At 52.6% G+C, this 21,708-nt stretch overlaps 11 protein-coding genes across 11 annotated transcripts; 6 read left to right on the plus strand and 5 right to left on the minus strand.

Moving 5' to 3' along the window:
* Window positions 1-205: 205 nt before the first annotated feature.
* On the plus strand, window positions 206-631 carry HETIRDRAFT_15902 (uncharacterized protein; the record flags this gene model as incomplete). Its single annotated transcript, XM_009554736.1, has 1 exon — window positions 206-631. A coding segment is annotated over one exon (426 nt), but the record flags the coding sequence as incomplete, so codon positions are not given.
* A 613-nt stretch (window positions 632-1,244) lies between these two features.
* On the plus strand, window positions 1,245-1,773 carry HETIRDRAFT_423268 (uncharacterized protein; the record flags this gene model as incomplete). The annotated part of the gene is made up of 3 exons (XM_009554794.1): window positions 1,245-1,485; window positions 1,560-1,699; window positions 1,762-1,773. The coding sequence occupies 3 exons, from the start codon at window positions 1,245-1,247 to the stop codon at window positions 1,771-1,773; spliced, it is 393 nt and encodes a 130-aa protein (XP_009553089.1).
* A 313-nt stretch (window positions 1,774-2,086) lies between these two features.
* Window positions 2,087-2,847, plus strand: HETIRDRAFT_412628 (uncharacterized protein; the record flags this gene model as incomplete). The annotated part of the gene is made up of 1 exon (XM_009554795.1): window positions 2,087-2,847. A coding segment is annotated over exon 1 (281 nt), but the record flags the coding sequence as incomplete, so codon positions are not given.
* On the plus strand, window positions 2,087-2,850 carry HETIRDRAFT_442632 (uncharacterized protein). Its single transcript, XM_009554796.1, has one exon. The coding sequence runs from the start codon at window positions 2,184-2,186 to the stop codon at window positions 2,523-2,525; it is 342 nt and encodes a 113-aa protein (XP_009553091.1). The 5' UTR covers window positions 2,087-2,183; the 3' UTR covers window positions 2,526-2,850.
* Window positions 2,851-2,946: 96 nt separating this feature from the next.
* Window positions 2,947-4,701, minus strand: HETIRDRAFT_442633 (uncharacterized protein). Its single transcript, XM_009554797.1, has 5 exons — window positions 4,630-4,701; window positions 3,964-4,578; window positions 3,685-3,909; window positions 3,289-3,616; window positions 2,947-3,179 (listed from the first exon to the last, which is right to left on the minus strand). The coding sequence occupies exons 2-3, from the start codon at window positions 4,525-4,527 to the stop codon at window positions 3,817-3,819; spliced, it is 657 nt and encodes a 218-aa protein (XP_009553092.1). The 5' UTR covers window positions 4,528-4,578; window positions 4,630-4,701; the 3' UTR covers window positions 2,947-3,179; window positions 3,289-3,616; window positions 3,685-3,816.
* Window positions 3,341-3,622, minus strand: HETIRDRAFT_332079 (uncharacterized protein; the record flags this gene model as incomplete). The annotated part of the gene is made up of 1 exon (XM_009554798.1): window positions 3,341-3,622. The coding sequence occupies one exon, from the start codon at window positions 3,620-3,622 to the stop codon at window positions 3,341-3,343; it is 282 nt and encodes a 93-aa protein (XP_009553093.1).
* A 1,731-nt stretch (window positions 4,702-6,432) lies between the features above and the next one.
* Window positions 6,433-7,814, minus strand: HETIRDRAFT_442634 (uncharacterized protein). Its single transcript, XM_009554799.1, has 5 exons — window positions 7,088-7,814; window positions 6,991-7,003; window positions 6,899-6,964; window positions 6,726-6,842; window positions 6,433-6,650 (listed from the first exon to the last, which is right to left on the minus strand). Exon 1 carries the CDS (start codon window positions 7,588-7,590, stop codon window positions 7,201-7,203), a length of 390 nt encoding a protein of 129 aa, XP_009553094.1. The 5' UTR covers window positions 7,591-7,814; the 3' UTR covers window positions 6,433-6,650; window positions 6,726-6,842; window positions 6,899-6,964; window positions 6,991-7,003; window positions 7,088-7,200.
* On the plus strand, window positions 6,906-8,016 carry HETIRDRAFT_482355 (uncharacterized protein; the record flags this gene model as incomplete). The annotated part of the gene is made up of 3 exons (XM_009554800.1): window positions 6,906-6,964; window positions 6,991-7,003; window positions 7,088-8,016. The coding sequence occupies exon 3, from the start codon at window positions 7,675-7,677 to the stop codon at window positions 8,014-8,016; it is 342 nt and encodes a 113-aa protein (XP_009553095.1). The 5' UTR covers window positions 6,906-6,964; window positions 6,991-7,003; window positions 7,088-7,674.
* Window positions 8,017-10,102: 2,086 nt separating this feature from the next.
* On the minus strand, window positions 10,103-10,583 carry HETIRDRAFT_108662 (mitochondrial F1-F0 ATP synthase, subunit F; the record flags this gene model as incomplete). Its single annotated transcript, XM_009554801.1, has 4 exons — window positions 10,103-10,128; window positions 10,181-10,189; window positions 10,268-10,457; window positions 10,512-10,583. The coding sequence occupies 4 exons, from the start codon at window positions 10,581-10,583 to the stop codon at window positions 10,103-10,105; spliced, it is 297 nt and encodes a 98-aa protein (XP_009553096.1).
* A 187-nt stretch (window positions 10,584-10,770) lies between these two features.
* On the plus strand, window positions 10,771-14,497 carry HETIRDRAFT_482356 (uncharacterized protein; the record flags this gene model as incomplete). Its single annotated transcript, XM_009554802.1, has 15 exons — window positions 10,771-10,859; window positions 10,917-11,010; window positions 11,061-11,465; window positions 11,611-12,141; window positions 12,206-12,403; window positions 12,456-12,487; window positions 12,537-12,599; window positions 12,650-12,674; window positions 12,728-12,801; window positions 12,866-13,079; window positions 13,136-13,241; window positions 13,297-13,368; window positions 13,421-13,582; window positions 13,641-13,875; window positions 13,926-14,497. 15 exons carry the CDS (start codon window positions 10,771-10,773, stop codon window positions 14,386-14,388), a joined length of 2,763 nt encoding a protein of 920 aa, XP_009553097.1. The 3' UTR covers window positions 14,389-14,497.
* Window positions 14,498-14,685: 188 nt separating this feature from the next.
* HETIRDRAFT_108660 (P-type ATPase) lies at window positions 14,686-19,612 on the minus strand (the record flags this gene model as incomplete). The annotated part of the gene is made up of 32 exons (XM_009554803.1): window positions 14,686-14,979; window positions 15,051-15,100; window positions 15,158-15,231; window positions 15,290-15,487; window positions 15,550-15,631; window positions 15,687-15,784; window positions 15,835-15,905; window positions 15,958-16,016; window positions 16,070-16,219; window positions 16,278-16,284; window positions 16,354-16,404; window positions 16,462-16,647; window positions 16,699-16,728; window positions 16,787-16,964; window positions 17,021-17,163; window positions 17,229-17,303; window positions 17,364-17,449; window positions 17,532-17,605; window positions 17,660-17,697; window positions 17,756-17,764; window positions 17,817-17,877; window positions 17,935-18,043; window positions 18,102-18,168; window positions 18,224-18,265; window positions 18,318-18,491; window positions 18,554-18,589; window positions 18,647-18,688; window positions 18,737-18,851; window positions 18,913-18,959; window positions 19,025-19,243; window positions 19,286-19,467; window positions 19,522-19,612. The coding sequence occupies 32 exons, from the start codon at window positions 19,610-19,612 to the stop codon at window positions 14,686-14,688; spliced, it is 3,138 nt and encodes a 1,045-aa protein (XP_009553098.1).
* Window positions 19,613-21,708: the final 2,096 nt, after the last annotated feature.

The following is a 21,708-nucleotide window of genomic DNA, read 5'->3' on the forward strand; positions in this document are numbered from 1 at the left end:
CCTAACCTAACCTAACCTAACCTAACCTAACCTAACCTAACCTAACCTAACCTAACCTAACCTAACCTAACCTAACCTAACCTAACCTAACCTAACCTAACCTAACCTAACCTAACCTAACCTAACCAGCTACTCCGAGCACCCTAATCCCATCGCACGGCTTTTATTCTCTTATATTTCGAAAGAGTCAATTGGATCGACAGCCATCCGAATTTCTCCATCGTTCCTGGTCAGCATCACCTTTCTTGTCATCTCAGCAATCATTCGCACCTTGTGCTATCGGGCACTCGGCCGTCTCTTCACATTCCAAATCACCATACGACCCAAACACACGCTCGTGACGAGCGGCCCGTACGCTTGGGTTCGCCACCCAAGCTACACTGGGAGCATCTTGGGATTCACGGGATCTGTCTTATGCGCACTCAGCGAGGGGTCGTGGATCAGAGAGTGCGGATGGCTCGAGACCTGGCGGGGAAAAGTGTTCTGCTTATTTTATCTGATGTGGAACATCCACGTCACGCTTGTCATGCTTTGGAGGACGAGTCAGGAGGATAAGATGTTAAAGGAAAAGTTCGGCGCGGAGTGGGTGGCTTGGAGTAGGAAAGTCAGATATAAGCTTGTACCTGGCATTTATTAATCGCGGAGACTCGTCCCTTATAATGTCGGTATGTGCGTTTTGGATGTTCCTGTGACAACTGTCGATTATCATCCATATGTTCACCCCCACAATTCCTCCGAGGACGGCTCTGATATCGGTGAGCCGTGAGTCTCATTTTGGGCTCACTTTCAATGTCGGGCGCTTGAGTATATTGATCAATCTGATCGAAGCCCGAAGCCTCACGAGCATGTAGAGGTTATCTGTCCACGGGACGTATTGTGAAACCGCGTGTCCTCATACATCCTAGATATCCCGCTGCTGGTCACTTGCAAACTTGCCACTGGAGCCGGCGCGTTGTGCACATAGCGAATCAATATCAGGGGAACCAGTAGAGCTCGCTGGTATGTAGGCAGATGTAGGCTCGTAAAGTGGCTCGGTCAATAAAAGAGAGAACATTGGTGCCTCGTGCCTCGGCGTTCGACGGCTTGATGGTGGATCTAGCAACTATCTGGCACCTGACTATTAGAAGTCAGCGTGCTTCTTGGACCGACTGAGACACAACTATCGCCGTATTAATTAAGCTACCGAGACTATTGGTTTTGCGATTTGTGAGTATCCTCGACTCCGGCCGTCTTTGACTCCCAGAATGCGCGCCCACATTTCCCCATTGTTTCTGTTGCTTTTACCGCAGAATCTCATATTTTCTTCCTTTGCCTTTGCGCCGAATCCAATCCTAGTATCAAACGAGCTCGAACACCTCCTCGTCGACACAGGCGGTGCCAATGACGGTGGTTTCAAGCGCGCAATCACACCATGCACGAACTACGTGGAAGGGAGTCAGCTTCTGGGACGGGAGACAGCGGCGCAATGGATTCGAGTGGCCTTTCGTACGTGTTTAGCTCTGAGTTTTGGTGCCAGGCAGAGCCAGTCGCTGACAGCTGTTCCACCTTAATGCATGCAGATGACTTTGTTACTGCAGACGTAGGTACTGGCGTGGGCGGTTTGGACGCGTCGATTGGGTTCGAGACGCTTCGTGCCGAGAATAGTGGAACGGCTATGAACGACTCGCTCACATTCTTCGCGCCCTTCGTTAACGCTCAGGTATCCAGTAAGCGATGCTGGTTCTACAGATGTTTGCAATGGATTTCTCAAGAACGTGTCAGTGGCGGATATGATAGCGTTGAGCGTAGTGATGATGATAAAAAAACAAAGAAGACGAAAGAGGTAAGACGACGCTGAAAGAGGTAAGACGGCCCGGGCGCGTCGAGATTGAGCAGCCATACCAGCGGACCTCATGAAGGATGAGGGGGGCGTTGCGTGCCGCGACGGATGCTGGGAGGCGAGAGCTCAATTGCAAACTAGGCTTCGAGGCAATCAGGCAGAATGATTTGGATGCACGCATCCACGGAAGAGGGTAGCGACGCGAGATTAAACCCGAGGAATGGACTGGCACGCAGAGACGCGAATCTCGCCGGTTGTGGACACGATCGGGGTTGCATAGAGTCGTGCATTCGTGCAAGCGACGGATGGATGTTACACCAAATGTACGCGAAGGGACGACGAGAGGGGACGAGAGAGAGATGGAATGGAAAGAAAGAAAGACGGGCAAGGGGAAAACGGGCAAAGGAGACGCACGCTTCGTAAAAGCCGCCGCCGATCATTTCGAGGGAAAGGATGGAGCCCTGCGATCCGGCAGGGTCGTCGCGAGCGCGGAGAATGCGGGTGCGCGCATTTTGGCGCCGACGTTGGTCGCGTGGGCGGCGATTTTGTGCGCGGAGGAGCCCGTCGCGGACGGGGGGCGTGCGCACAGGTATGCTCTCAGGTGCGGTGCGCATGGGGACTGAGGCGTGCAGAAGGCTCTGAGCGCGCTAGATGTGCACCTGGGTTGCGTGGTTGGAGAGCCGAGGTGGCCTGGGCGAGACTGTGAGTGACGTTGAGCGCGCGCGCAAAGGCAAGGCATGTCGCCGCTCAAGAACGCGCACGCGGAAGGCCTCAGCGACGCGGGAGAGGAGTGCAGGGTAGACGATGGGGGCGCGTCAGCCGCCGCGTCTCCTCCTTGCCGATCTTCTGCGTCGCACGTCGTGCGAGAAGCTCCCCGTCCTATACCGCTCATACAGCAGCCAAGGGTGGAGGGGGGCGTGACGCCGGGGGAAGGCAAGGCCGGCCAGTGCGCGAGGATGCGGATGCGGATGCGGATGCGGCAGCGGCGGCCTGGTCGAGGAGGGCGGCGCGTATGTGAGCGGTGCTCGCCGCGGACATCGACTTGGAGCAGTCCTGCGAGGTCCGGTCGCGGTCGCGGCGGTTGGCGCTGGGCATGGTGCGCAAGGACTCGGAGGAGCGGCGTGAGGAGGTGGAGGAGGAGGTGGTGGTGGTGGTGGTGATGTGGGTGGTGATGGTGGTGACGGTGGACGAGGCATCGGAGGCAGAGGTGTTGACGAAGGTGGAGGAGGCGGAGGATATGCTAGGATGGTGGGTGGTGGGCTTGAGGAGACGCACGGGCGCGGATATGGGTCGCGAGCAAAGACGGGTGCGTGGCGTTGAGGAATCGCGCGTGCACGCATGAGCACGAGGGCGATATGGACTATGGAGGGGGCCGAGTGAGTGAGCGGGCTTGGCATCGAAGAGATTGAGGGGGTCTCGGGGACACAAACAACGGGCGGGTGAGAAGGCTGAGAGTGGGAGGTACAGACCTTGGTAATGCTCGGCCTCCCTCTTCCTAGCTCATCTCTTTGCTGCTAGCTCCTAATCACCTTCCTCGTCGATGCACTGAAGTGCGTGTGGCATGATATTTACGATGCTTCGTACATAAACGTAGAGCACAAGTGAGGCAGGAGCGGGGGCGCGTGGAGACATGGCGACTGTGTAGGGACGGCGGGGTCTCAGCAGGACGAGGAAGGGTGAACAAGGGCACGACGAAGTGATTATGTTGCATGGGATCGTAGCAATGGCCGTGCGTGGGATCGACGAAGGAAACGACATGCGACGAGAAGAGGCAAGAGACGCCAGGAGGGCAGCAGGCTGCATGATGTGCAGACTAAGCTACTCGCTAACAAACAAATATGGGCGAGAAGGCAGATGAGACGCACACAGAAACAGAACAGGCGGTGCAGCAGTGAGGAGCATGAGGGCGGAAAAAGGAGGGACAGGATCGCCACTGAGCCAGACGTGCGCAGGGATTGAACCATCATAAAAGGACCGTGAGATTTGCCCGGCAACTATTAACCTTTGATACGCCATAGCACCGCCAAGGCGGCGACGCTGAGCATGAGCACGCCCACCGTCGTCGACATCTGTGCTGAATGTTGAACCATCTGTCGACACAGTGCCGTGAGCGAATGCACGAAAACGCAGAGAACAAAGCTCACTGGCGCCAGGTGTGCGCCCTTCAGATCGGCGGCGGCGGCAGACGAGGCATGTGCAGCGTCATCCTCCGTCGTCATCGTCGTCGTGGACCCTGTCGATGCCTTCTGGACCGACGACTCTGAGGTGATGGCATAGTGCTTCAAGGACATGATCCTCGCATCGTCGCTTGCATGACGCACGTCCGAATCCGAATCATCCTGCGCCCAGGGCACTCGCGTGCGTGCTTTGGAAGCTGACTGGCGCTTGTCATCGAGCAGTGTCACGCCCTCGAATGAGCTCGCGTACCCACCGTCGTCCTTGTTCGACTCGGCCGAGTGCGAACGCGATCGGCCTCGGGAGATTGTCGATCGTTTCCGCCGATGGCGCTTGCCCGAGTCAGACGAGATGTTGCGTGGACTGGGGGGTGTGACGAGCCTGACACCGTTGCGCTCGTTCACGTTCGCCTTGAGTCGGTGTTGCTGCAGCGTCGCGAGCCCGGCATCCACCTTCGCGACGGCGCCGTCAAACCCCTCCTCAGCAGCCCGCACGCGCGCCTCCCAAACCTCACGCGCCTGATTGATCCGCATGCGCTCCTCAGCCCATTCCTCACGGACGCCGCTCCACTAGCCCTCGACACCCTTCTTCCACTCAGCGATGAGTGAGGTGAGCGAGGCGCGCTCTTGACTCACCTCAGTGACATGCGACTGTATATCGGTCTGCGACGCCTGGACGAGTGACTCGAGCAAGGAGACCTTGGGCTCAAGCATGGAGGTGGTACTCTGCGCAGCAGCCTGCTGGGCTTGGAGCGTGCGTGAGAGCTCGAGCGCAGATTCGAGGTGAGAGGTGAGGGCATCGATGCGCTCCTCGAACACGGAAGACGTCGAAGGCTGAAGAGCAAAAGGCTCTCGTAGAGGGGGCGGCGGCGATCGTGAGTGCATGTTGAGCACGTCAAGGTGCATTTTGGATCTGCCATGGATGTCCATGCCCATCCCTGTAGGCTCCGGTGTTATTGGTCGACCTAGCTCATCTCTCCGCCGCCGCCGCCGCCGCCGCTCCTCTTCTTCTTCCTCCGCCGCCAGCTGCTCCTCGTCCTCCTCCTCGACGCACTCCAGCTCGTGGGGCATGACGGTTGCGATACTCTGCGCGTCATCGTCGTCGCCGCCGTACTCGCTGTCGTCGTGGTCCTTGGCACGCAGCGTCCCTGAGCATTGTCTGCCGCGTACGCTGTCTAATTCGCATTTTTCCTTTATCAGCTCGCGGAGGGTGCTAACTTCACGCTTGATGGCTTTGTGCTCAGAGAGCATACCCTCCATGGCGTGGATCTTATCGATGAAGCAGGCAAGAGAGACTTGAATGTCCTGCAGTCGAAACTGCAGCTCGATAACTATGGCAGGAGTTGGCGCCGAGTTCTCACTAGTGAGCAGCTCAGTTGGAGGCGGTGGCTGAGGCGGTTAGACGGGAGGAATTCATTGGGGGTATGGAGGAAGATTCGAGGAAGAACGTACCGATCGCACGAATTCCCGCAATCAAACGACCCGACCCACTGCTCCTCCTCCTCCTCGCCGTCTCTATGCACCACGGCGCACGCCTTCTTCTCTCCCTCCCTGTATGCAAGCTGCTTCTCCACTTTCCTGCACTAGCACTGCACTGCCTCGGACACGCGCCGGGATGGCACGACTCCACACAGACGTAGTTCCCGCACGCGAGCCACTTTTCGCAAGCGCGGCCGCAGGAGAGGTCCACGCGCGCGGTGTCGGCGGTCGAGGACAGGAGTGCAGGGGCGTGGGACGTGCAGGAGCAGGGACGCGTGTGCAGGGAGGCTGGCGCGAAGAGAGGCAGTATACCTCGTGAATATCCTCGTCGCACGTCCCTTCTCTCCCCCCAGCGTGTCTTTCCGCCACCGACCTTCCTCATTGTGGTCGTTGTTGTCGTCGACATCGCGGTCGTTGACGCTCGGACGGTCGCGATGCTTGGCCCGTCATCGGGCAGCGTGAGCGTGTGGGCGTCGGTGGGGCAGGACGCCTCAGCGACGGTGATCGTGGGTGGCACCGGGAAAAGAGATGGTGGCGAGCGTGGGCGTAGGTGTGGACGAGGTTAGAGGACGAGGCAGGGATGGGACGGATCTGCAGACAGCAAAAGTAAATAAAAATAAAAATAAACGCCAGTACACGCCTTCGGCGATGCTTGCTTTCTCAGGGCATCGGCGGAGGCCCATCGTCCCGTTCGCAAAGTTGAGTGTGTGGAAGAGAGGGCATCGAAGAGTAGGTTAGAAATGTACTCACAAGACTAGTCAGATTGATGCTTGTCCCGGTTTCGCAATCCATTGTTGCGTGGGCAGCGGGGAGACATGTTGTCTGTGAGAACCTCCGTGCAATTGGAAGCTGGATCTGGTCGAGTCGAGAGCTGGCGGTCAGCGCAGGTCAGCGCAGATCGACACTCTCTCCACAACTTTCGCCCACACGTCGTGTGGGTGAATGGGGCCATGGTGTAAAGACATAGCCTCTTTTTTAGGAGAGGAAGAGATGGTTTGCAGGGTCGTGATATACATACAGAGAGAGAGAAAAAAAATCTAACTACAGGTAGAAGGGGTACTTGAAAAATAGCTAAGAGTGGGAGCGCGTATATGTGCACACAAAGCATGTGAAATCAGTTGCTGATAGTACGAGTGGGAGAGTATGTCAGATCCTCTCATGGCGTGTGTGTCAGGGTGCTACAGAAGGCGGTTGGAGCGTGTCGCCATGTCCCACCCATACTCAGACTCAATGTCAACATAATGAAGACTCACTGTGCAAACAATAACGATCCCTCACTTCTTCAGCGACCAATCTACCTCAGGCCAGCCTAGCTGCTCCCACTTGACGCTGCGTCGCAGTGCGGTGACGTTCCTGATAGACAAGGTGTGCTGTGTGCATGTGCGGGATGTACTTCTCGTGGCGCTCGAACATGTCCAGCACTCACTTGCGTTCTGTTTTCCCTATGCATGCTCGGAGTCATTTGTGATGTTGCAGAACGTGCTAAGGGCAGGTGTGTTGCCGGCGAAGCCGGCGGCCGTGTGTAGTCTGCGGCAGCCTGGCTCGCCACCAAGCCCAAATTAACCTTCGGCGAATTTGGGCTTGGTGGCGAGCCAGGCTGCCGCAGACTACACACGGCCGTTTTTGCACTTTGCTAGACTTGTCCACTGCGGAACCCTCAACATCGAGGCGTGCGCGAGCCGTGTATCTTGCGCAACTCGTCCGCTGTGGATTGTTTGATGCCAAGCATCACCGACGCGTACAGGCAAGGGCAGTGGGAGGGGTAGAGGCGTGGGGAGAGATGGAGGGGCTGGAAGATGAGTCTATATGACGCTGTACAGCTGAGCTTGCAGGACCGCACGAAGAAGTGCAGGGTGGGTGTGGGGGAGAGGGTGGTGCGCGCGCATACCTTCTGGAACGCGATGCGCACCGCGTCTTTGCAGCTTCCGCTTGAGGCAGAGTGCGGCGCGGCGCACACGGACTGGAATGCGCTCGCTTCCCTGCGGATATCGCAATTCCTTTGGCATGAGCGTGGGAATTGATCTGGGGAGCAAGAGGGGAGCCGGCGGGGACGACAAAACGAGGGCGTAGCATCAGAGCACTTCGAGCAGGCAAATAGGCGAGAGGTCGAGTGCGCATGGGGTCTCTATAATAACGCAGAACGAGAGAGGGCGGGCAGAATGACTGAAAATGTGAAATATATGTGAGGAGGGGAAGGAATGAATGTGCAAGGACAGGAGGATCGATAAGGTCGACAGTGGAAGGGGTCGAGGGGTCGAGGGTGGGGGTCTTGGGTGGCAGGCGTATATGGAGTCGAAAGGACGACCATGCGTGGGTCGAGCGGAGGGACAGGTGTGCAGGGGAAGACTGGCGCAAGGAGAGACGACAACGTACCTTCATGACGCTCGTCCTTCTCATGAGATGTTGGAGGGCACTGTGTGCCGACACAGTCGGACTGTGTGGCGCGACAATCAACAGACTGTGTGCGGCACGGCCGGACTGTGTGGCGCAGATTCACCGCCAAATCTCGGACTGTCACCGAGAATCCGGACTGTGTGGCGCTGAACTAGCGCCAAAATCCGGACTGTGTGCGGTCTCGGCCGGACTGTGTGGCGCAACAGAGAGACTGTGCACAGTGTGACAACAGTGTGACAACAGTGTGACGACTGTGGGTCCGCAATCTCCCGACTGTGTGCCGCCATTTCCCGATGCTGACTAAACTGTGTCTCCGGGTTGCAGAATACCCTCAACATCACAAACAATTACATATCTCTCGATCCCCTCATCCAAATGATAAAATTAGGGTATAATTTGAAAGGTAGTGTATGTAGAAGCATTTTCTTAGTTTTGCAATGGAAATCCAAAGACAATTGTGGACTGGAGACTCGGTTTTTTGAGGTTTTCTTTCAATTCTGTATTTTGCCTGTAACATCTTCAGTACTCCATGTCTACTAATGAAAATATTAGAGTACCATAACAAATACATTTTAAGCCTATTGAATCAGACAGAATTGTGTGAAACTTCAGATTTGGTTCCCAAAACCCAGACTGTGCTTCACACAGTCTGGTTTTAGGGGGTAGACTGTTTAAATCCATATCTATTGAACCCCTAATTCAATCTCACTGCTTCTGGGCCTCAAAGTTGAAGCAGGGTATGAAGATTACAGAAAAGACTTTTTTGTATTTATAGTTGCATTTAATTGGCAACACAGTAGTTTCGGATATCGGTGGACTCAAAAGTGTCGGTAATAGTAGTAGGACAGGAGCGGGAGATGCCGCAGACATTAGTCAGCAACATCCCCCACAGTAGCCACAGGATGTACGGTAGACAGACATAGACGAAATACAGCGACACTACTGACGATTCCTGCACACTCCAACGTGATAGTGTTCAAACACTTTTCGCGGGCACGCGTACACCGCCGCCGCACGCGTCATTGCTCCTGGACCGAGTCCCTCTTACACCCCGCTCTCGCGCCTAGTCTTGTTCGTGCAGCCCCATCCGCACTCAACAGAGACTTACGTTGTGGACATCGGCTTCGGTGGATCTAGTCTGATCAGACCTATGTTGCTCAGTGATGGTGATGGTAATGAACACCCAGATGACATTGTCTGGGGTTCGCTTCCCCCAGAAAGGCATAGGATGGTCAGAGCGGGGTATCTGACCGGCAGTCTCAGTAACACCCCTTCCTCTGAATTGCACGGGCATAGCTAGACAAGTTCGATAGAGACGCGCAAAGGGTCGGGGTAAGCGCCATTGCGGGATTGGCACATGCAAGTCACCCACACGCCGCTTCGCTCACCTGAGACGGAATGGGCGACATTGTACACGTTCTCCGAGGCCGAATTCTTTCAGACAGACATCGAAGCCGCGTCATTTGAGGTATCAACTCGCTCCTCACTCTTCCAAAGCACAATCGTATGCATGCGCACGTTCGAAGTGACGATCGACGACATCCACGGTCTATCAATCTTCGACAAAAATCAGGACAGAGAATTGCGAGCGGCTGAAAGGGAAGGCGCCAAAGGGACTAGGTGGACTGGGAAGTGGGCCCTAGGTGAAGGCGGGACGACGGTGAGCAGGAGGATCGGAGATAAGAGATTAATGTACAAAAACTTGAAAATGAAATGGCGAGAGTAAGAGTTCTGAGAGACGAGTTCTACGTGGCACTGGAGAATGGGGACAAAAGATGGGTTGTGGGGAAGGACGCCGCGTTGAGAGTGTTAGACCGCGGCGGCAAGCAAACTTCTGGGAATGGCAGGCTTGACGGTTGCCAGCAGTCACCCCACATATAGTAGTCGTAGTATCCCTATCAAAAAATAAAGGAGTGCGGAAGTAGCAGTTGATGAATCTCAGATGGGTGATGATTCCGCAGGTTCGAGGTTGTTAAAGCTCGTGCGAGAAGGTATATGACATGAGCTGGTCGAGTGACGAAGGCGACCTAGCTTATGATGCTCGACTACCTTGCAGTGCGGATAGTACATCAGCGGGAGAGACAAACGTCTATTCGGACTATCGTCGCCATGCAGCCGCTCGCACATTGTTGATAATGTCTAAAACGACACATTCATGCACATGTGAAGAAAAAATGCTTGAATATTCAGGTGAAGAACACAAAGAAATCTCCTCCCGCTTCCCAAAGGCTGTCGTCTAGTGGGGATGATTCTTGTGATGCTCTGAAAAGCAGGTTGAGAATGATATGAGCAAGAACGGAGCAAAAATACTCACTCAAGTGCACTGAATTCCAAGAGGAATACAACGACAAAACGCGTGAGTTAAGAGCAAGCGAATATGGAAGACGGACAAAGGACGCACTCTGGTAGTCAATGGTGTAGCCCAGGCCGAAAATTGCGGCGATCGTGACAACGATAGGAGCGGCCGACGCGTTCTTTCCATCGAAGTAGCGGGCTTTAATACCACGGGCAGAAGGTGCAGCGGCTGGGCCTTTGGGAAGCTTCGAGTAGAAGTTGACGAGAGGGGTGAGGTCGGCACCCTGGCCAGCAGACTATGGACCGTACGTCGTGAGACGAAACTTGGTGAAGAGAAAAGAAATACGCACAAGGATAGACGGAGAGGCGATTTTTGGGGGCACAAGGCCGCCGAGTTGACGACGGACGAGAGAGGCGTACATTGTGAGGGTGAGGAGGAGAGGTTGCGCTGGAATGTCGAGCGACGAACACGCGCGTTTGCCCGGTGTTTGTCCCGAACAAACATCCAACGCCGAATCGGGAAAATAGACGCTCAAGATCATCCTCAGAAATCAAGAGCCGAGCCTCGTCTGCTCGCCATCGTCCACCGCGGCGCCGTCCATCTTTGCGATGGAGCCCGTCGTTCCAGCAGAGGTCATTGCCGAGCTCACACAGATTCTTTCCAATCTTGTCCTGGGCGACAACGAGATTCGTTCCAGGTATGCCCCCAGTCCTCTTATATCCTCGCCGTAGCCGGTTTTCATTCCGCGATACAGTGCTGAACGAGCCGTAAACGAACGCCTCTCCCAGACGCCAGAGGTTTATCTTCTCGCTCTGACTGAGTTTGCTACGTCTGCTGACACTGAGGTGGTAAGGACAGCTGTCCTGATATCGTTAGTGCTCGCTGATCACGCTTTCAGATGCGCTCCTTCTCCTTAGTTCTCCTTCGCCGCCTCCTCTTCCGCCCTGCCCCCACGCAAACAACCAAAAGCGGTTCTATGACTCTCTACGACCATCTCTCCGTACAAACCCTCGCCACCGTCGAGCGTCTCCTCCTTCACTCCCTTTCTCATGAACCATCCGAAGTCGTTCGCCGCAAAGCCGTCGACACCATTTGTGACATTTCCAACAATTCTATGACTCGTGGTAGACCATGGCACGCTCTCCAGGCCCAGGCGTTTGCCATGACCCAAAGCGCCGATCCGATCGCCCGAGAAAGCGCTTTTCGTGTCTTCGCCGGGTGTCCCAATCTCATCGTCGACCTTCAAACGGAATCAGTCCTAAGTCTACTACAGAAGGGTCTTCAGGATCCGCAGAGTGTCGAGGTACGTCCGCGTTCACTGATTACAGGTGCAGTGTCCCTTAGGCGCACCGGCGTCTATGGCGTACCATTCACCATGCACATATATCTGGCTTTGCTCCCTTTGTTCCCTGACCTTTATCATGCATTTATCTTTTTCACGAATTCAGGTTCGACACGCTGCTTTGCGAGCGTCTGTGTCCTATCTGTCCTCGTCCGACTTGCATCAAATTGCACAATCCCTCTCACTTATGTACCCCATGCTAGACACCTTACCAGCACTTCCGCACTCGCAGCTTCCGAGATTCCTCAACACCCTCACGCCTCTTACAACCTCATCTCCTCAAATATTTACCCCACATCTACCCGCGCTTCTTCGTTTCCTCCCTGCCCTCATACTGCCCTCTGCCGATCCCGGCCCCACGCCTACCGTCGCACGTCCATTCCCGAGCCCTCAGTCGGCATTCACCTTTCCGCCGGTCGTTGGAAACGGGAAGGAGAAGGAACATGATGCTGATGACTTAGATGAAGAGGCCGAAGAGGTTAGGAAGGCTGCGCTGGAGTTCATGATCAGCTTGAGTGAGGCTAAGCCAGGAATGGTCCGACGGGTGGAAGGCTGGGTAACGGCTGTTGTGAGAGGATGCTTAGGAGGGATGGGAGAGTTAAGGGAGGACGAGTTGGAGGTGTGGTTGGAGGCCGATGTAGGTCTTCTCCTCACACTCTGACTGCCTCAACAAAAATTCACACGCGAGCGATTTCGTGCAGCCTGCTGAAGATCCCACGGATGACACATATCCCCATGTTTACGAGCAATCCCTTGACCGCCTGGCATGTGCGCTCGGAGGAAAGGCTGTCTTGCCCGCCGCCTTTCAGCACATACCCGGGATGCTGGCATCGCATGATTGGAGGCTTCGCCATGCCGGCTTGATGGCCATCGCAGCTGTCGGTGAAGGTACGAGCAAGGTGAGTCTTCGCCCCGGAATCTTTTGGAAATCATGTCCTGACATATGTCAAGGTCATGCAAAACGAGTTAGGCAAAGTTGTTGAGTAGGTCACATGCATTCGTTTATCTTGGTTCAATGCTCATCTGCTTCAGACTCATTATCCCATTATTTAATGATGCATATCCGCGGGTACGTTATGCTGCGTGCCAATGCGTGTGAGTGTCCTTCGTTCCTCCGCGCATCTGATTTCTGAAGGTAGATGCAGCGGGCAGCTATGTACCGATTTAGAGGTAACAATTACTATCCCGGCGTAGATCATTCTCTCATGTTCTGTTATATATAGGAAATTATACAAGAGCAATACCATCGACAGCTATTCTCTGCCCTTATACCCACACTCGAAGCGCCTGAAGCGAGGTAATTGCGGTTTCCTTATTTCGCTTTTCTGGGAAGCAGCTCATATCAATGACTACAATGATAGGGTACACGCCCATGCCGCAGCTGCCCTCATCAACTTTTGCGAAGGTGTCGAACGGGATACTCTCATCCCATACCTAGACCCCATCGTCGAGCGTCTTTTGAAATTATTGAACCCTGCGACCGACAGTGGTAGACAGGTGAAACGTTATGTGCAGGAGCAAGCAATCACGACACTAGCTATGGTGGCGGACGCAAGCGAGACGACGTTCGCTAAAGTGAGTGCTTCTGACTACTTAAACTTTTCCTAAAAGAATGACGGACCATCACGCAGCATTATACTTCAATTATGCCTCTGTTGCTTAACGTTCTCCGCAACGCGAGCACGGCGGAGTACCGGAAATTAAGAGTAAAGGCAATGGAATGCGCTGGATTGATCGGTCTGTCTTCCCAGTCAACATATTCATATTCTCGTCTCATTCCACAGGGATCTAGCCATCGCTGTAGGCCGCGATGTGTTCCGTGGAGATGCAAACACTTTCGTCGAGCTCCTTGTTCGAATACAGAGTGCGTTATCTTCTATTCGGAGAGATCTTTCTAACGACGTGGAATGTTACAGACAGCCCCGTAGATCCAAGCGACACGATGCTTCCGCACTACCTGATTGCAACTTGGGCGAAGGTATGCCAGGCCATGGGACCCGAGTTTGAGCCCTACCTCCCAGTTGTAATGCCTCCTTTGCTGCGCGCGGCAAGCGTCAAGGCTGATGTATCTATCTATGGTCTGTTCCTCCTATAACTTCATCCGCATTTCGGAGCATTTGAATGATCTGTGAACAGATGATGATGAAGTGCCCGAAGACAAGGAAGGATGGGAAACGATCACGATGGACGGACAGCAAGTCGGTGTACGGACATCTGCGATTGATGAGAAGTGCCAGGCATTCGAGACTTTGGTGATCTACTGCTCGACTCTCGGCTCTCAATTCTCTCCTTACCTATCTCAAAGCCTGGAGCTGGTCTTGCCGTCTCTGCGCTTCTATCTTCACGATGGCGTACGGGAAGCTTGCGCCATGTGAGCCCATGTGTACTGTTTATAAGAATATGCTGATCGTGCATTGACAGGATTCTTCCGATGTTGATTGCCTGTGGCAAAAATAGCGGCACCCTCACCAATCAGATGGTGTCTGCAACATTTTCACAGCTCATTCACTGCATCTCGACAGAGAGCGATGCATCGTTCCTGTCCTCTCTCTACAAATGCATTGTAGATTGCCTTCGCATCCTCGGCGGTCCCTCTGCGCTTCCATCGGAGCTGCATGCCAGCGTCCTGGAAGCGACGAAGCGGCAGCTGCAGACGATCGCTGACAAAAGAAAGGTGCGCACTGCGCGACCGCAAGCGGAGATCGAGGACGAAAAGGAGGATCTGGCGTTGATCGAGGAGATGGAGGAGTTTGCGCTCGAAGATATCAGCAAGCTGTTGTCAATGTTCGATCCAAATCATTCGCTCTTGATCGCCATCTCGAGCGTGAGAGAGCTCGGATTAGGACTTGATGCATGGGATAGCGAGGAAGGGGGTGAAGGATGAGAGGGAGAGGAAGATGTCCATAGTCAATGCTGTATCCTTTCCAACCTTTTGTTTGCTAACCATGCTTGCTGTTTCAGTAATATTGCGAATTTCAGTTGTATTGCACGTCTGCCGAGATGATTGACACTACATGTAGAGGGGCTCGCGCCAAAGGATACAACTTCTCCTCATGTCCACCTCTATCACCATTGGGTTCTAAATCCTGTAAGTCTAGATGAATGTCAAAGTCCTAGATGAATATAAAGTGGTACAAATCGAAACTGCAAATACACGCCACGACCCCTATATTCAGCCTAACTAAAGCTGCTGTTCTTTTCCGTTGTCTGACTCTCGTTTCTCCTGCTGCTGCTTCTTGCCGTTGCTTGGCTCTTGCTTCTGATCTTGCTTCCCCTTGTCGTTTGTCTTCCCATTGGCTGCATTGTCGTGTGAACCTTGGTCTTTTGCCTTTGACGTCTTTGAAGTATCCTCGTGTTCACTTGAAGCAGCCCCAAATCTATAAAAGTCTTCGCCGTGCGAGTCGCGTTCGTGAATAAGTGTCATCCGCCTCATCTCAGTAAGGAAATTCTCCAGTTTTGAATTCTTGGAGCTCCGCTGAAAACGGGCATCGCGAGCAAGAAGTTTAAGGGCGAGATCAACCGAGTTATGTGAAAACATATCCTTACATTGCGTCGTCCTATATTATCGAGCCACTTGATTTTGTTTAAAAGAAGGTCTGATTCGATGATGAGCTCGCTGAAGTACTTTCTTCCATCTCTAAGACGTTACTCACATGCAATTCCTACGACCACGGTGACTCCGAAAGCAAAGAGCCAGATCCTGACGACAGCAACAATGCTTATCCATCTATAATAATCCGGAAAATTTATAACACAGAATCAAGTCCAGCGAATGGACAACATACCCACTATGAGGAGCCGGGCCAGATATCCATCCAAATAAAGCAAAGATGGTAGCCAGAACATCAACTCCGAAGACAGCAGCGAGTAGCTGCCAACTAGGCCAAACGAACGGTCCGGAGTCCGGTCCTTGCGAAAGACGAGTGATTAAGATGATCCAAGATTCCGTCAAAGCGACTTCCAAGAAAAGCACTTCCTGAACACTAATCAAGCATTCAGATTCTGCTTAAGTTGTTGTAGGCATTGAGCGGAAGGGAGGGCTTACCTGCCGAAATTCTGAACTATTCCTCCAGACTTGAGGAATAGCGTGCCGCGGACGATCCATGTGCCTGCAGCCAGTAGAATACCTAAATCAAGTCTCGATACAGCCATTCGCTTCCACAATTTTCAAAGCCTGCTTACCCATGATTGTCGAAATAATCCACACTTTCGGAAGCTGCCAGTCCACTGGCTTTCGTTCGAAGGGAGCATTGTCGTAGGCGATGGCAATAGTTGCAACGCTGAGTACAAAGACTGAATATCTGGGGATCAAGATGTTGAGAGAACATACTCTGCAAATATAGCAAGAAATACGATCAAGTCCACACGGATGGTCTCATTGAGAATGAGCATAGAAAGCATCTGACAGTCTAGTGGTCAATATATTGATGACTAGTGAGTACTTATAATTTACCAGATAAACCTCGAGGTGAATGCAAAGTGCGATTCTGTATATGATGTAAGCCTTCATGCCTGCGACGAATGCTCAGACGAGATGTGGAAATCAAAAAGGGTGTTCCTCTCACGATGGAAGATCTGTCGGGCGACCTTGATACTTGTAATGATTGTACTCAGGCCTTCGTCCAAAAACACCACATCAGCAGCGCTACGAGCAGCGTCTGAAGCACCCTCGACAGCAATACCGCAGTCTGCCTTCTTCAATGAAGGCGCGTCGTCTAACAGGCCGTAAAATCAGGGGAAATTCCCTGTGAAATCGATGTGAGTAATGCTTACTGACGCCCTGTGAACGAGAAAGAAAGTGTAGCGATCAGTATAGACAAACAAAGCAGAATGAATGACTGCAACGAACATCTCCGGTCATGGCTGTGAGATGGCCTCGCTCCTGAAGCATAGACACGACCTGTAGATTCAAACATTTAGAATCACGATGCATGCAGATGATCGCGACATCGTATACCTGATACTTGTGCTCAGGGAATACTTCAGCAAACCCGTCAGCCCCCTCAATAAAATCTCTGACATCAGAGCCTGACATGGCGCCTCCGATGAGACGCTCCGAATCATACACATTCGTTCCCAACGATAGTTGTTTGCAAGTTTCGATGGCGATAGCGACAGCGTCTCCGGTGAGCATTTTGATGTGCTGAAATATAGTCTAGCCGTGATTAGGGTGACAACCAGTACCAAAACTCACAACACCCAAATCTATAGCCTCGCGGATCGTCTATTGTAAAAGAAGCATCAAGTTGGGCCCAAGAAGCTACCATAAAAACAACACTCACGGCAGCTGTATCTGAACGGGGCGGATCAAACATGCACAACATGCCGAGCAGCTCCCATTCATTCTCGTCCTCCTTCACCGCAACACCTAAGCTGCGGAACCCGCGCTGTGCAAATTCTTGAGCGGTACTCCTGTATTGAGTGACAGTGGATTGGGGAAATTTGGCAAGCTTCAGGATGCTGTGAAAAGCTCGATAAATCAGATGTGCAAAAAGCGGAACAGCAAAGAAACAGACGCATTCGGAGCTCCCTTAGCGCATGTGTACCGCTTGCCATCTCTCTCGACCTCCGCAGTGATACGTTTTGATACCGGATCAAAAGGTGTGAACTGATGCGTTGTCCACCCGCCTCGCAGATTCTCTTGTGCTTTTGGGAAATCCTGACAAGCAACATTGAAGCGCTATAGTTTGTTCTGAGTATGATCAGGAAACGGAAGATGAATACCTTCAGGCCTATGATCGTAACCCTGTCGATCGGATCAAGGGACTTTATGTTGTGTGACGATGCAAGAACCGCGACCTGGGTTGAACATCAGATTATCTCAATGCTCGATCTGATACAGGCGTGAATCATACTGACAGTCATGAACCAGGCAGGATCGACATCCGGCGCGATGTAAGGGTTGTTCAGTGACAGCTTGTTCGCGGTCAACGTGCCAGTCTTGTCTGAACAAAGCATATCAACACCTATATTGGGCCAGTGGCGATTTAGCGTGCACTAGAGGAGCAGTCATACAGGTGGACGCACCGGCCAAAGATTCGATGGCAGTCAACTTTTGGACAATAGCTTTGCGGCGGGCGAGGTACGCAGCTCCGACAGCCCTGAACGAAACGTCAATAATGAAGTCGAGAGCCGTGAGTTGGAGGGGGACGCACATCGTGGTTGTCGTAACACATGGTAATCCAACCGGCACCTGGATAGGGACAACTTGGGGATGAGCAGAGGGCTAATCTCCGAGGATGGGAAATCACCCCGATAATCTATTGAAAAAAATTCAGCTAGCGGATGATATTCAAAGGATGGCCAACTGACGAAGAAAATCAAGGCGTAGACGAGCAAGCTATTCTCCTTGGGGGTTGCTATACCAATTCCCCTGCACAGTATAGAGTATTGCATAAACCGTTTTCCTCTAGTATATGATAACTTTTACCTGAAAAATCCTCCGATCCACACAATAAAGATGAATGCAATAACAAGCACGAGCAACGTGGTTCCGATACCGCCGAGAACGATCTGGAAGTGACCAACGTCATGGGAGCCTGGTAGCAAGTAGCTCGTCAGTGTCCGTCGGTGCTACAACGTCGGCAATAGGCGCACTTGTTACTAGAGCCGCCGTCTTGCCGACGAAAGACTGGGGTGCTGCACAGGTAACGACAGCCAACACCTATATGAGCATACTCAACGCTTTAGCACACTTACGGTAGATACTGAAAGCGCACCTTTCCTCTCTTGACGCCGCAGGTGTAATACGCAACATCTCCCTGTTGGTTATGAGATGTTAGCCGGTGGATACTCTGGGACCACAATACTAACGGCAAATTTTTCCACGGCTAGGGACTCTCCAGTGATGGCGCTTTGATCGACAGAACACAGGGAGGGTCCTTTGTCAACGTCTCCACCGTCGCCATCGGTAGATGCGGCGTCGTCGTTGCCATCAGCTTTCTGCTCCTGGTCAGATTTTTCCACTCGTTCGCGCGTCGCTCTTGACTAAGGCCATAGTATGTCGCATTCATCCACCTACCGCCGCTTGCGCAAGTGATCACACGCACCTTGGATCCATCTTTGTCGTCATAGTTGGCCAAAATCTGTAGTACAATGAACCAGTGCACGTAACGTCGATATCATGCCGCAAGCAAAATTACCTTAGCATCAGCTGGAATTGTGCTTCCTTCCTCCAAGATGACCTGAGAGGGATCAGGAGCTGAATTTTTATCAGGGGCGAGAGGCCTTACGATATCTCCCGCGACAAGTTCACGCGCCTCGATCTCGGATTCCTTCCCGTTTCTAATGATTGTTGTTCGCATTGCGATACCGGCTTTAAGCTGGGCGACGATGTCACCCGCTTGCCTGAAAAGAAAGAAAATCAGAGACGTTGTCGTCTCGCCGAGCGAGGAGAAGTGAAACACACTTTTCCTGGTACCATCCCACGCCAGCATTCATGAAGAGGATCCCAATCTATACAGTAGACCAAGACGTTATCACGATGAACCACGATCAATATGCAGAAATGAGCAGCGTACGATAACACCAAAGTCGATCCAATCGCGCAAACCGGCGGAAAGAATGACGGCGATCTCCATAACATAGAGGATAGGCCCGCGGAAGTAGGAGACAAACTTGAGGAACTGATTCTCGTGTGGACTGGAGAGCTCGTTGTATCCATAGCCTTGACGGTGTGACTCTACGTCGCTGTCGGACAAGCCTCGTGTCATGTCCGTCTGAAGCCAGTCTTCGGGAATCTTGGTCGTGTCAGTGATTGATCTCAAAACAAGAACGCGTACGGAGGGCCCAACCTTCTTTTCTTTGAGACTCTGCTTCTTGACTTTTTTCCATGGTGCATACCAGAGGCGACGATATTCGGGCTGCTCTTCATCTCGGTCGTCTTCTCCGCTGTGCGAAAGCTTTGCGGCCTGCTCGTTGGCATACCTTAGCAGGAGCTCGTACTCGTCGCCATCTGCATATGCTATGAATGAGGGGAGTAAGCTTGGCGCCAAGTGAATATGGGTGGGGTGCATACGATCTGGCTTCTCCGCCGCCGAGGAGTCGGATGTGGCAGCGGCAGACTCCACGTCGGACGAGTTGCGCTTTCGATGTCTGAGGAAGCCCATTTGACGGCCAACAACAGTGGATGATCTACAGCAGCGACAGAAAACAAAATCGGTGAGAAAGAGGAACAAGCGGGCCCCTGATCACTCAACGAGGATAACTAGGGGCCAGCAATGACGTAGCTCAGGCAGGCCGGACGTGCTGAGGCTCGAGTCGGAAGGCGCGCGATGATGACACGCACTCCGTCATGCGCTATTCTTAGCTACGTCCCTACTGTCCTCCATTGGGTTTATTAGCTACCTTGATCCTCATGAATGGCCCCATCCATGTACAGTCCGGAGATTTTCAAGTCGTCGCTGTTGGGACCGATCTATGAATACCATCAGGTTCGATCTGCAACAAGTTCATCAAAACAGGCATAGAGAACCAGAGTCCATGAGGCGTTGCCAGCGTGTCACGTTGTGTGGCGCCGCGTGGCCAGCAGCGGGCCAGCCATGGAGCTGCCTCGAGCTGTGAGCATGATGTCGGAGTCTTAGATTCACACGCTGCCAATTTCGGCCGTCCTCGCCCATGTTGTTTCAGAAGAAGAAAAAGGCGAGTTATAAGAAAACGTGTGTATCCATGGATGACCCATATGATAACTCATCTATGCAAATGCCGATTTTATATATGTCGTCTCGACTAGACCATCTCTCTCAAGCACACAAAACGTCACGGAGTCTGATAGCAAAACTCGCCTTTGACCTTTCGTTAGGTACCAACTCCTCTTTGTCTGTAAACCAGGACCCTGACATTCAGCCCGGCCAAGAGAAGAGGTGAGCAGGTTACATACTATAAAAGACATCGAGATTGATGTTCCAGAAGGCAGAGACATGTCACATATTCGATGCGTGATTGCGCAAAATGCGATCCGCCCTACGGCGATGCATCTCGTCGTATCACATTGGAAGGCCTATGGGAAGATCATCGACCATTCATCTTTTGAATGAGAGCGTAATGCGATAGGCGATGCACATCAGATAGGCCCAGGCCTGCCCTTTGACTCTCGTGTATGACCTTCTCGACTTCTAGAGGCCATCCCGCTCTTGCAGTCAAGCGCTGTGAGAAGGTAGGCTGGGAAGATCTCCTCAAAAATTGTGTGGTTCTCCTATGCATTGACACTCGGTGCTGCATTTTGATCATTGGATGATCGGGATGGAGGGAAAACATTTATTGTCGGTACAGCCATATCCATTGTGTTCACAAAAGTAGAGGAAATCGTACCGGATACCAGCAATAAGTTACGATAATGAGGTCGCTATCTCTTTCTTCTTTTTCTTTCCCCTCCCCGAGATGTTTCACACTGCGTGAACATCTATCTCCCAACTTGTACAGAACCATACCCTCATATTGCATCCGGCGCGACCAAGTGCCGCTTCCATGTCCACGTCGAAGTCTCCGTATCCGCCTAGACACTATGGCGTGCTACAAAAACGGCTTCTGTGTGCACATGGGTGGATTGAAGTAAGGCAAGTTCAAGGGGACAGGGGAGACGATCACGACTGAAGACCGGATTTCGAGTAGAAAGAGTGGTAAGAAAGAGGTGAGCAGACCAGCTGTGGGGAAGGATGTGGATAGAGTAGGGTGCCGCGGGTCACGAAAATAGGAGGAGGATATATATGGATGTTGCCAATGCCTTGACTTCGGCATCCCTACAGAGCGGGGAGGGAAAGCACACGCGGGACGAGATCGATGAGGCGAGACGTTTCTGAGAGGTGTGATGACGCTGGAGGTGGTGTGATGGATGTATACACTGGAGATATGACGGACACGGGAATATGCGATGATGGAGATGAATGTGAATGAATAACACGATCTGAAAATCGGGACTGTCAACCATTGCAGGCTCGGATCATAGCAAGAATACTCACCGACTACAAGACAATAAAAGATTCCTATCAGACGACGACAAGCCGAGGTAATTGAAATGTGGGTCCGAGAGATGTTACAAAGCAAACGCGTAGGCGTCACAGAACGAGGCGGAGAAAAAAAAATTAGAGACAAGAGAATGCAAATAGTCGTGAGAGGAAAGGGATAACATAGATGAAGGGTAAGGTCCAAGATCGAGCCGACGACACAGGAGGAAGACACAGATTGACCCAGATTAGAGATGAGTACG

This window comes from Heterobasidion irregulare, assembly GCF_000320585.1.
Source record: "Heterobasidion irregulare TC 32-1 unplaced genomic scaffold scaffold_14, whole genome shotgun sequence".
Lineage (NCBI taxonomy): Eukaryota > Fungi > Basidiomycota > Agaricomycetes > Russulales > Bondarzewiaceae > Heterobasidion > Heterobasidion irregulare.

Coding starts and splice junctions, on each gene's coding strand:
- HETIRDRAFT_442633 (XM_009554797.1), bottom strand. CDS start 4,527: ATGCGGATCAATCAGGCGCGTGAGGTTTGGGAGGCGCGCGTGCGGGCT. Junction 3,910..3,963: donor AGGGCGCACACCTGGCGCCA/GTGAGCTTTGTT, acceptor CTGTGTCGACAG/ATGGTTCAACATTCAGCACA.
- HETIRDRAFT_442634 (XM_009554799.1), bottom strand. CDS start 7,590: ATGCGCACTCGACCTCTCGCCTATTTGCCTGCTCGAAGTGCTCTGATG.
- HETIRDRAFT_442632 (XM_009554796.1), top strand. CDS start 2,184: ATGGAAAGAAAGAAAGACGGGCAAGGGGAAAACGGGCAAAGGAGACGC.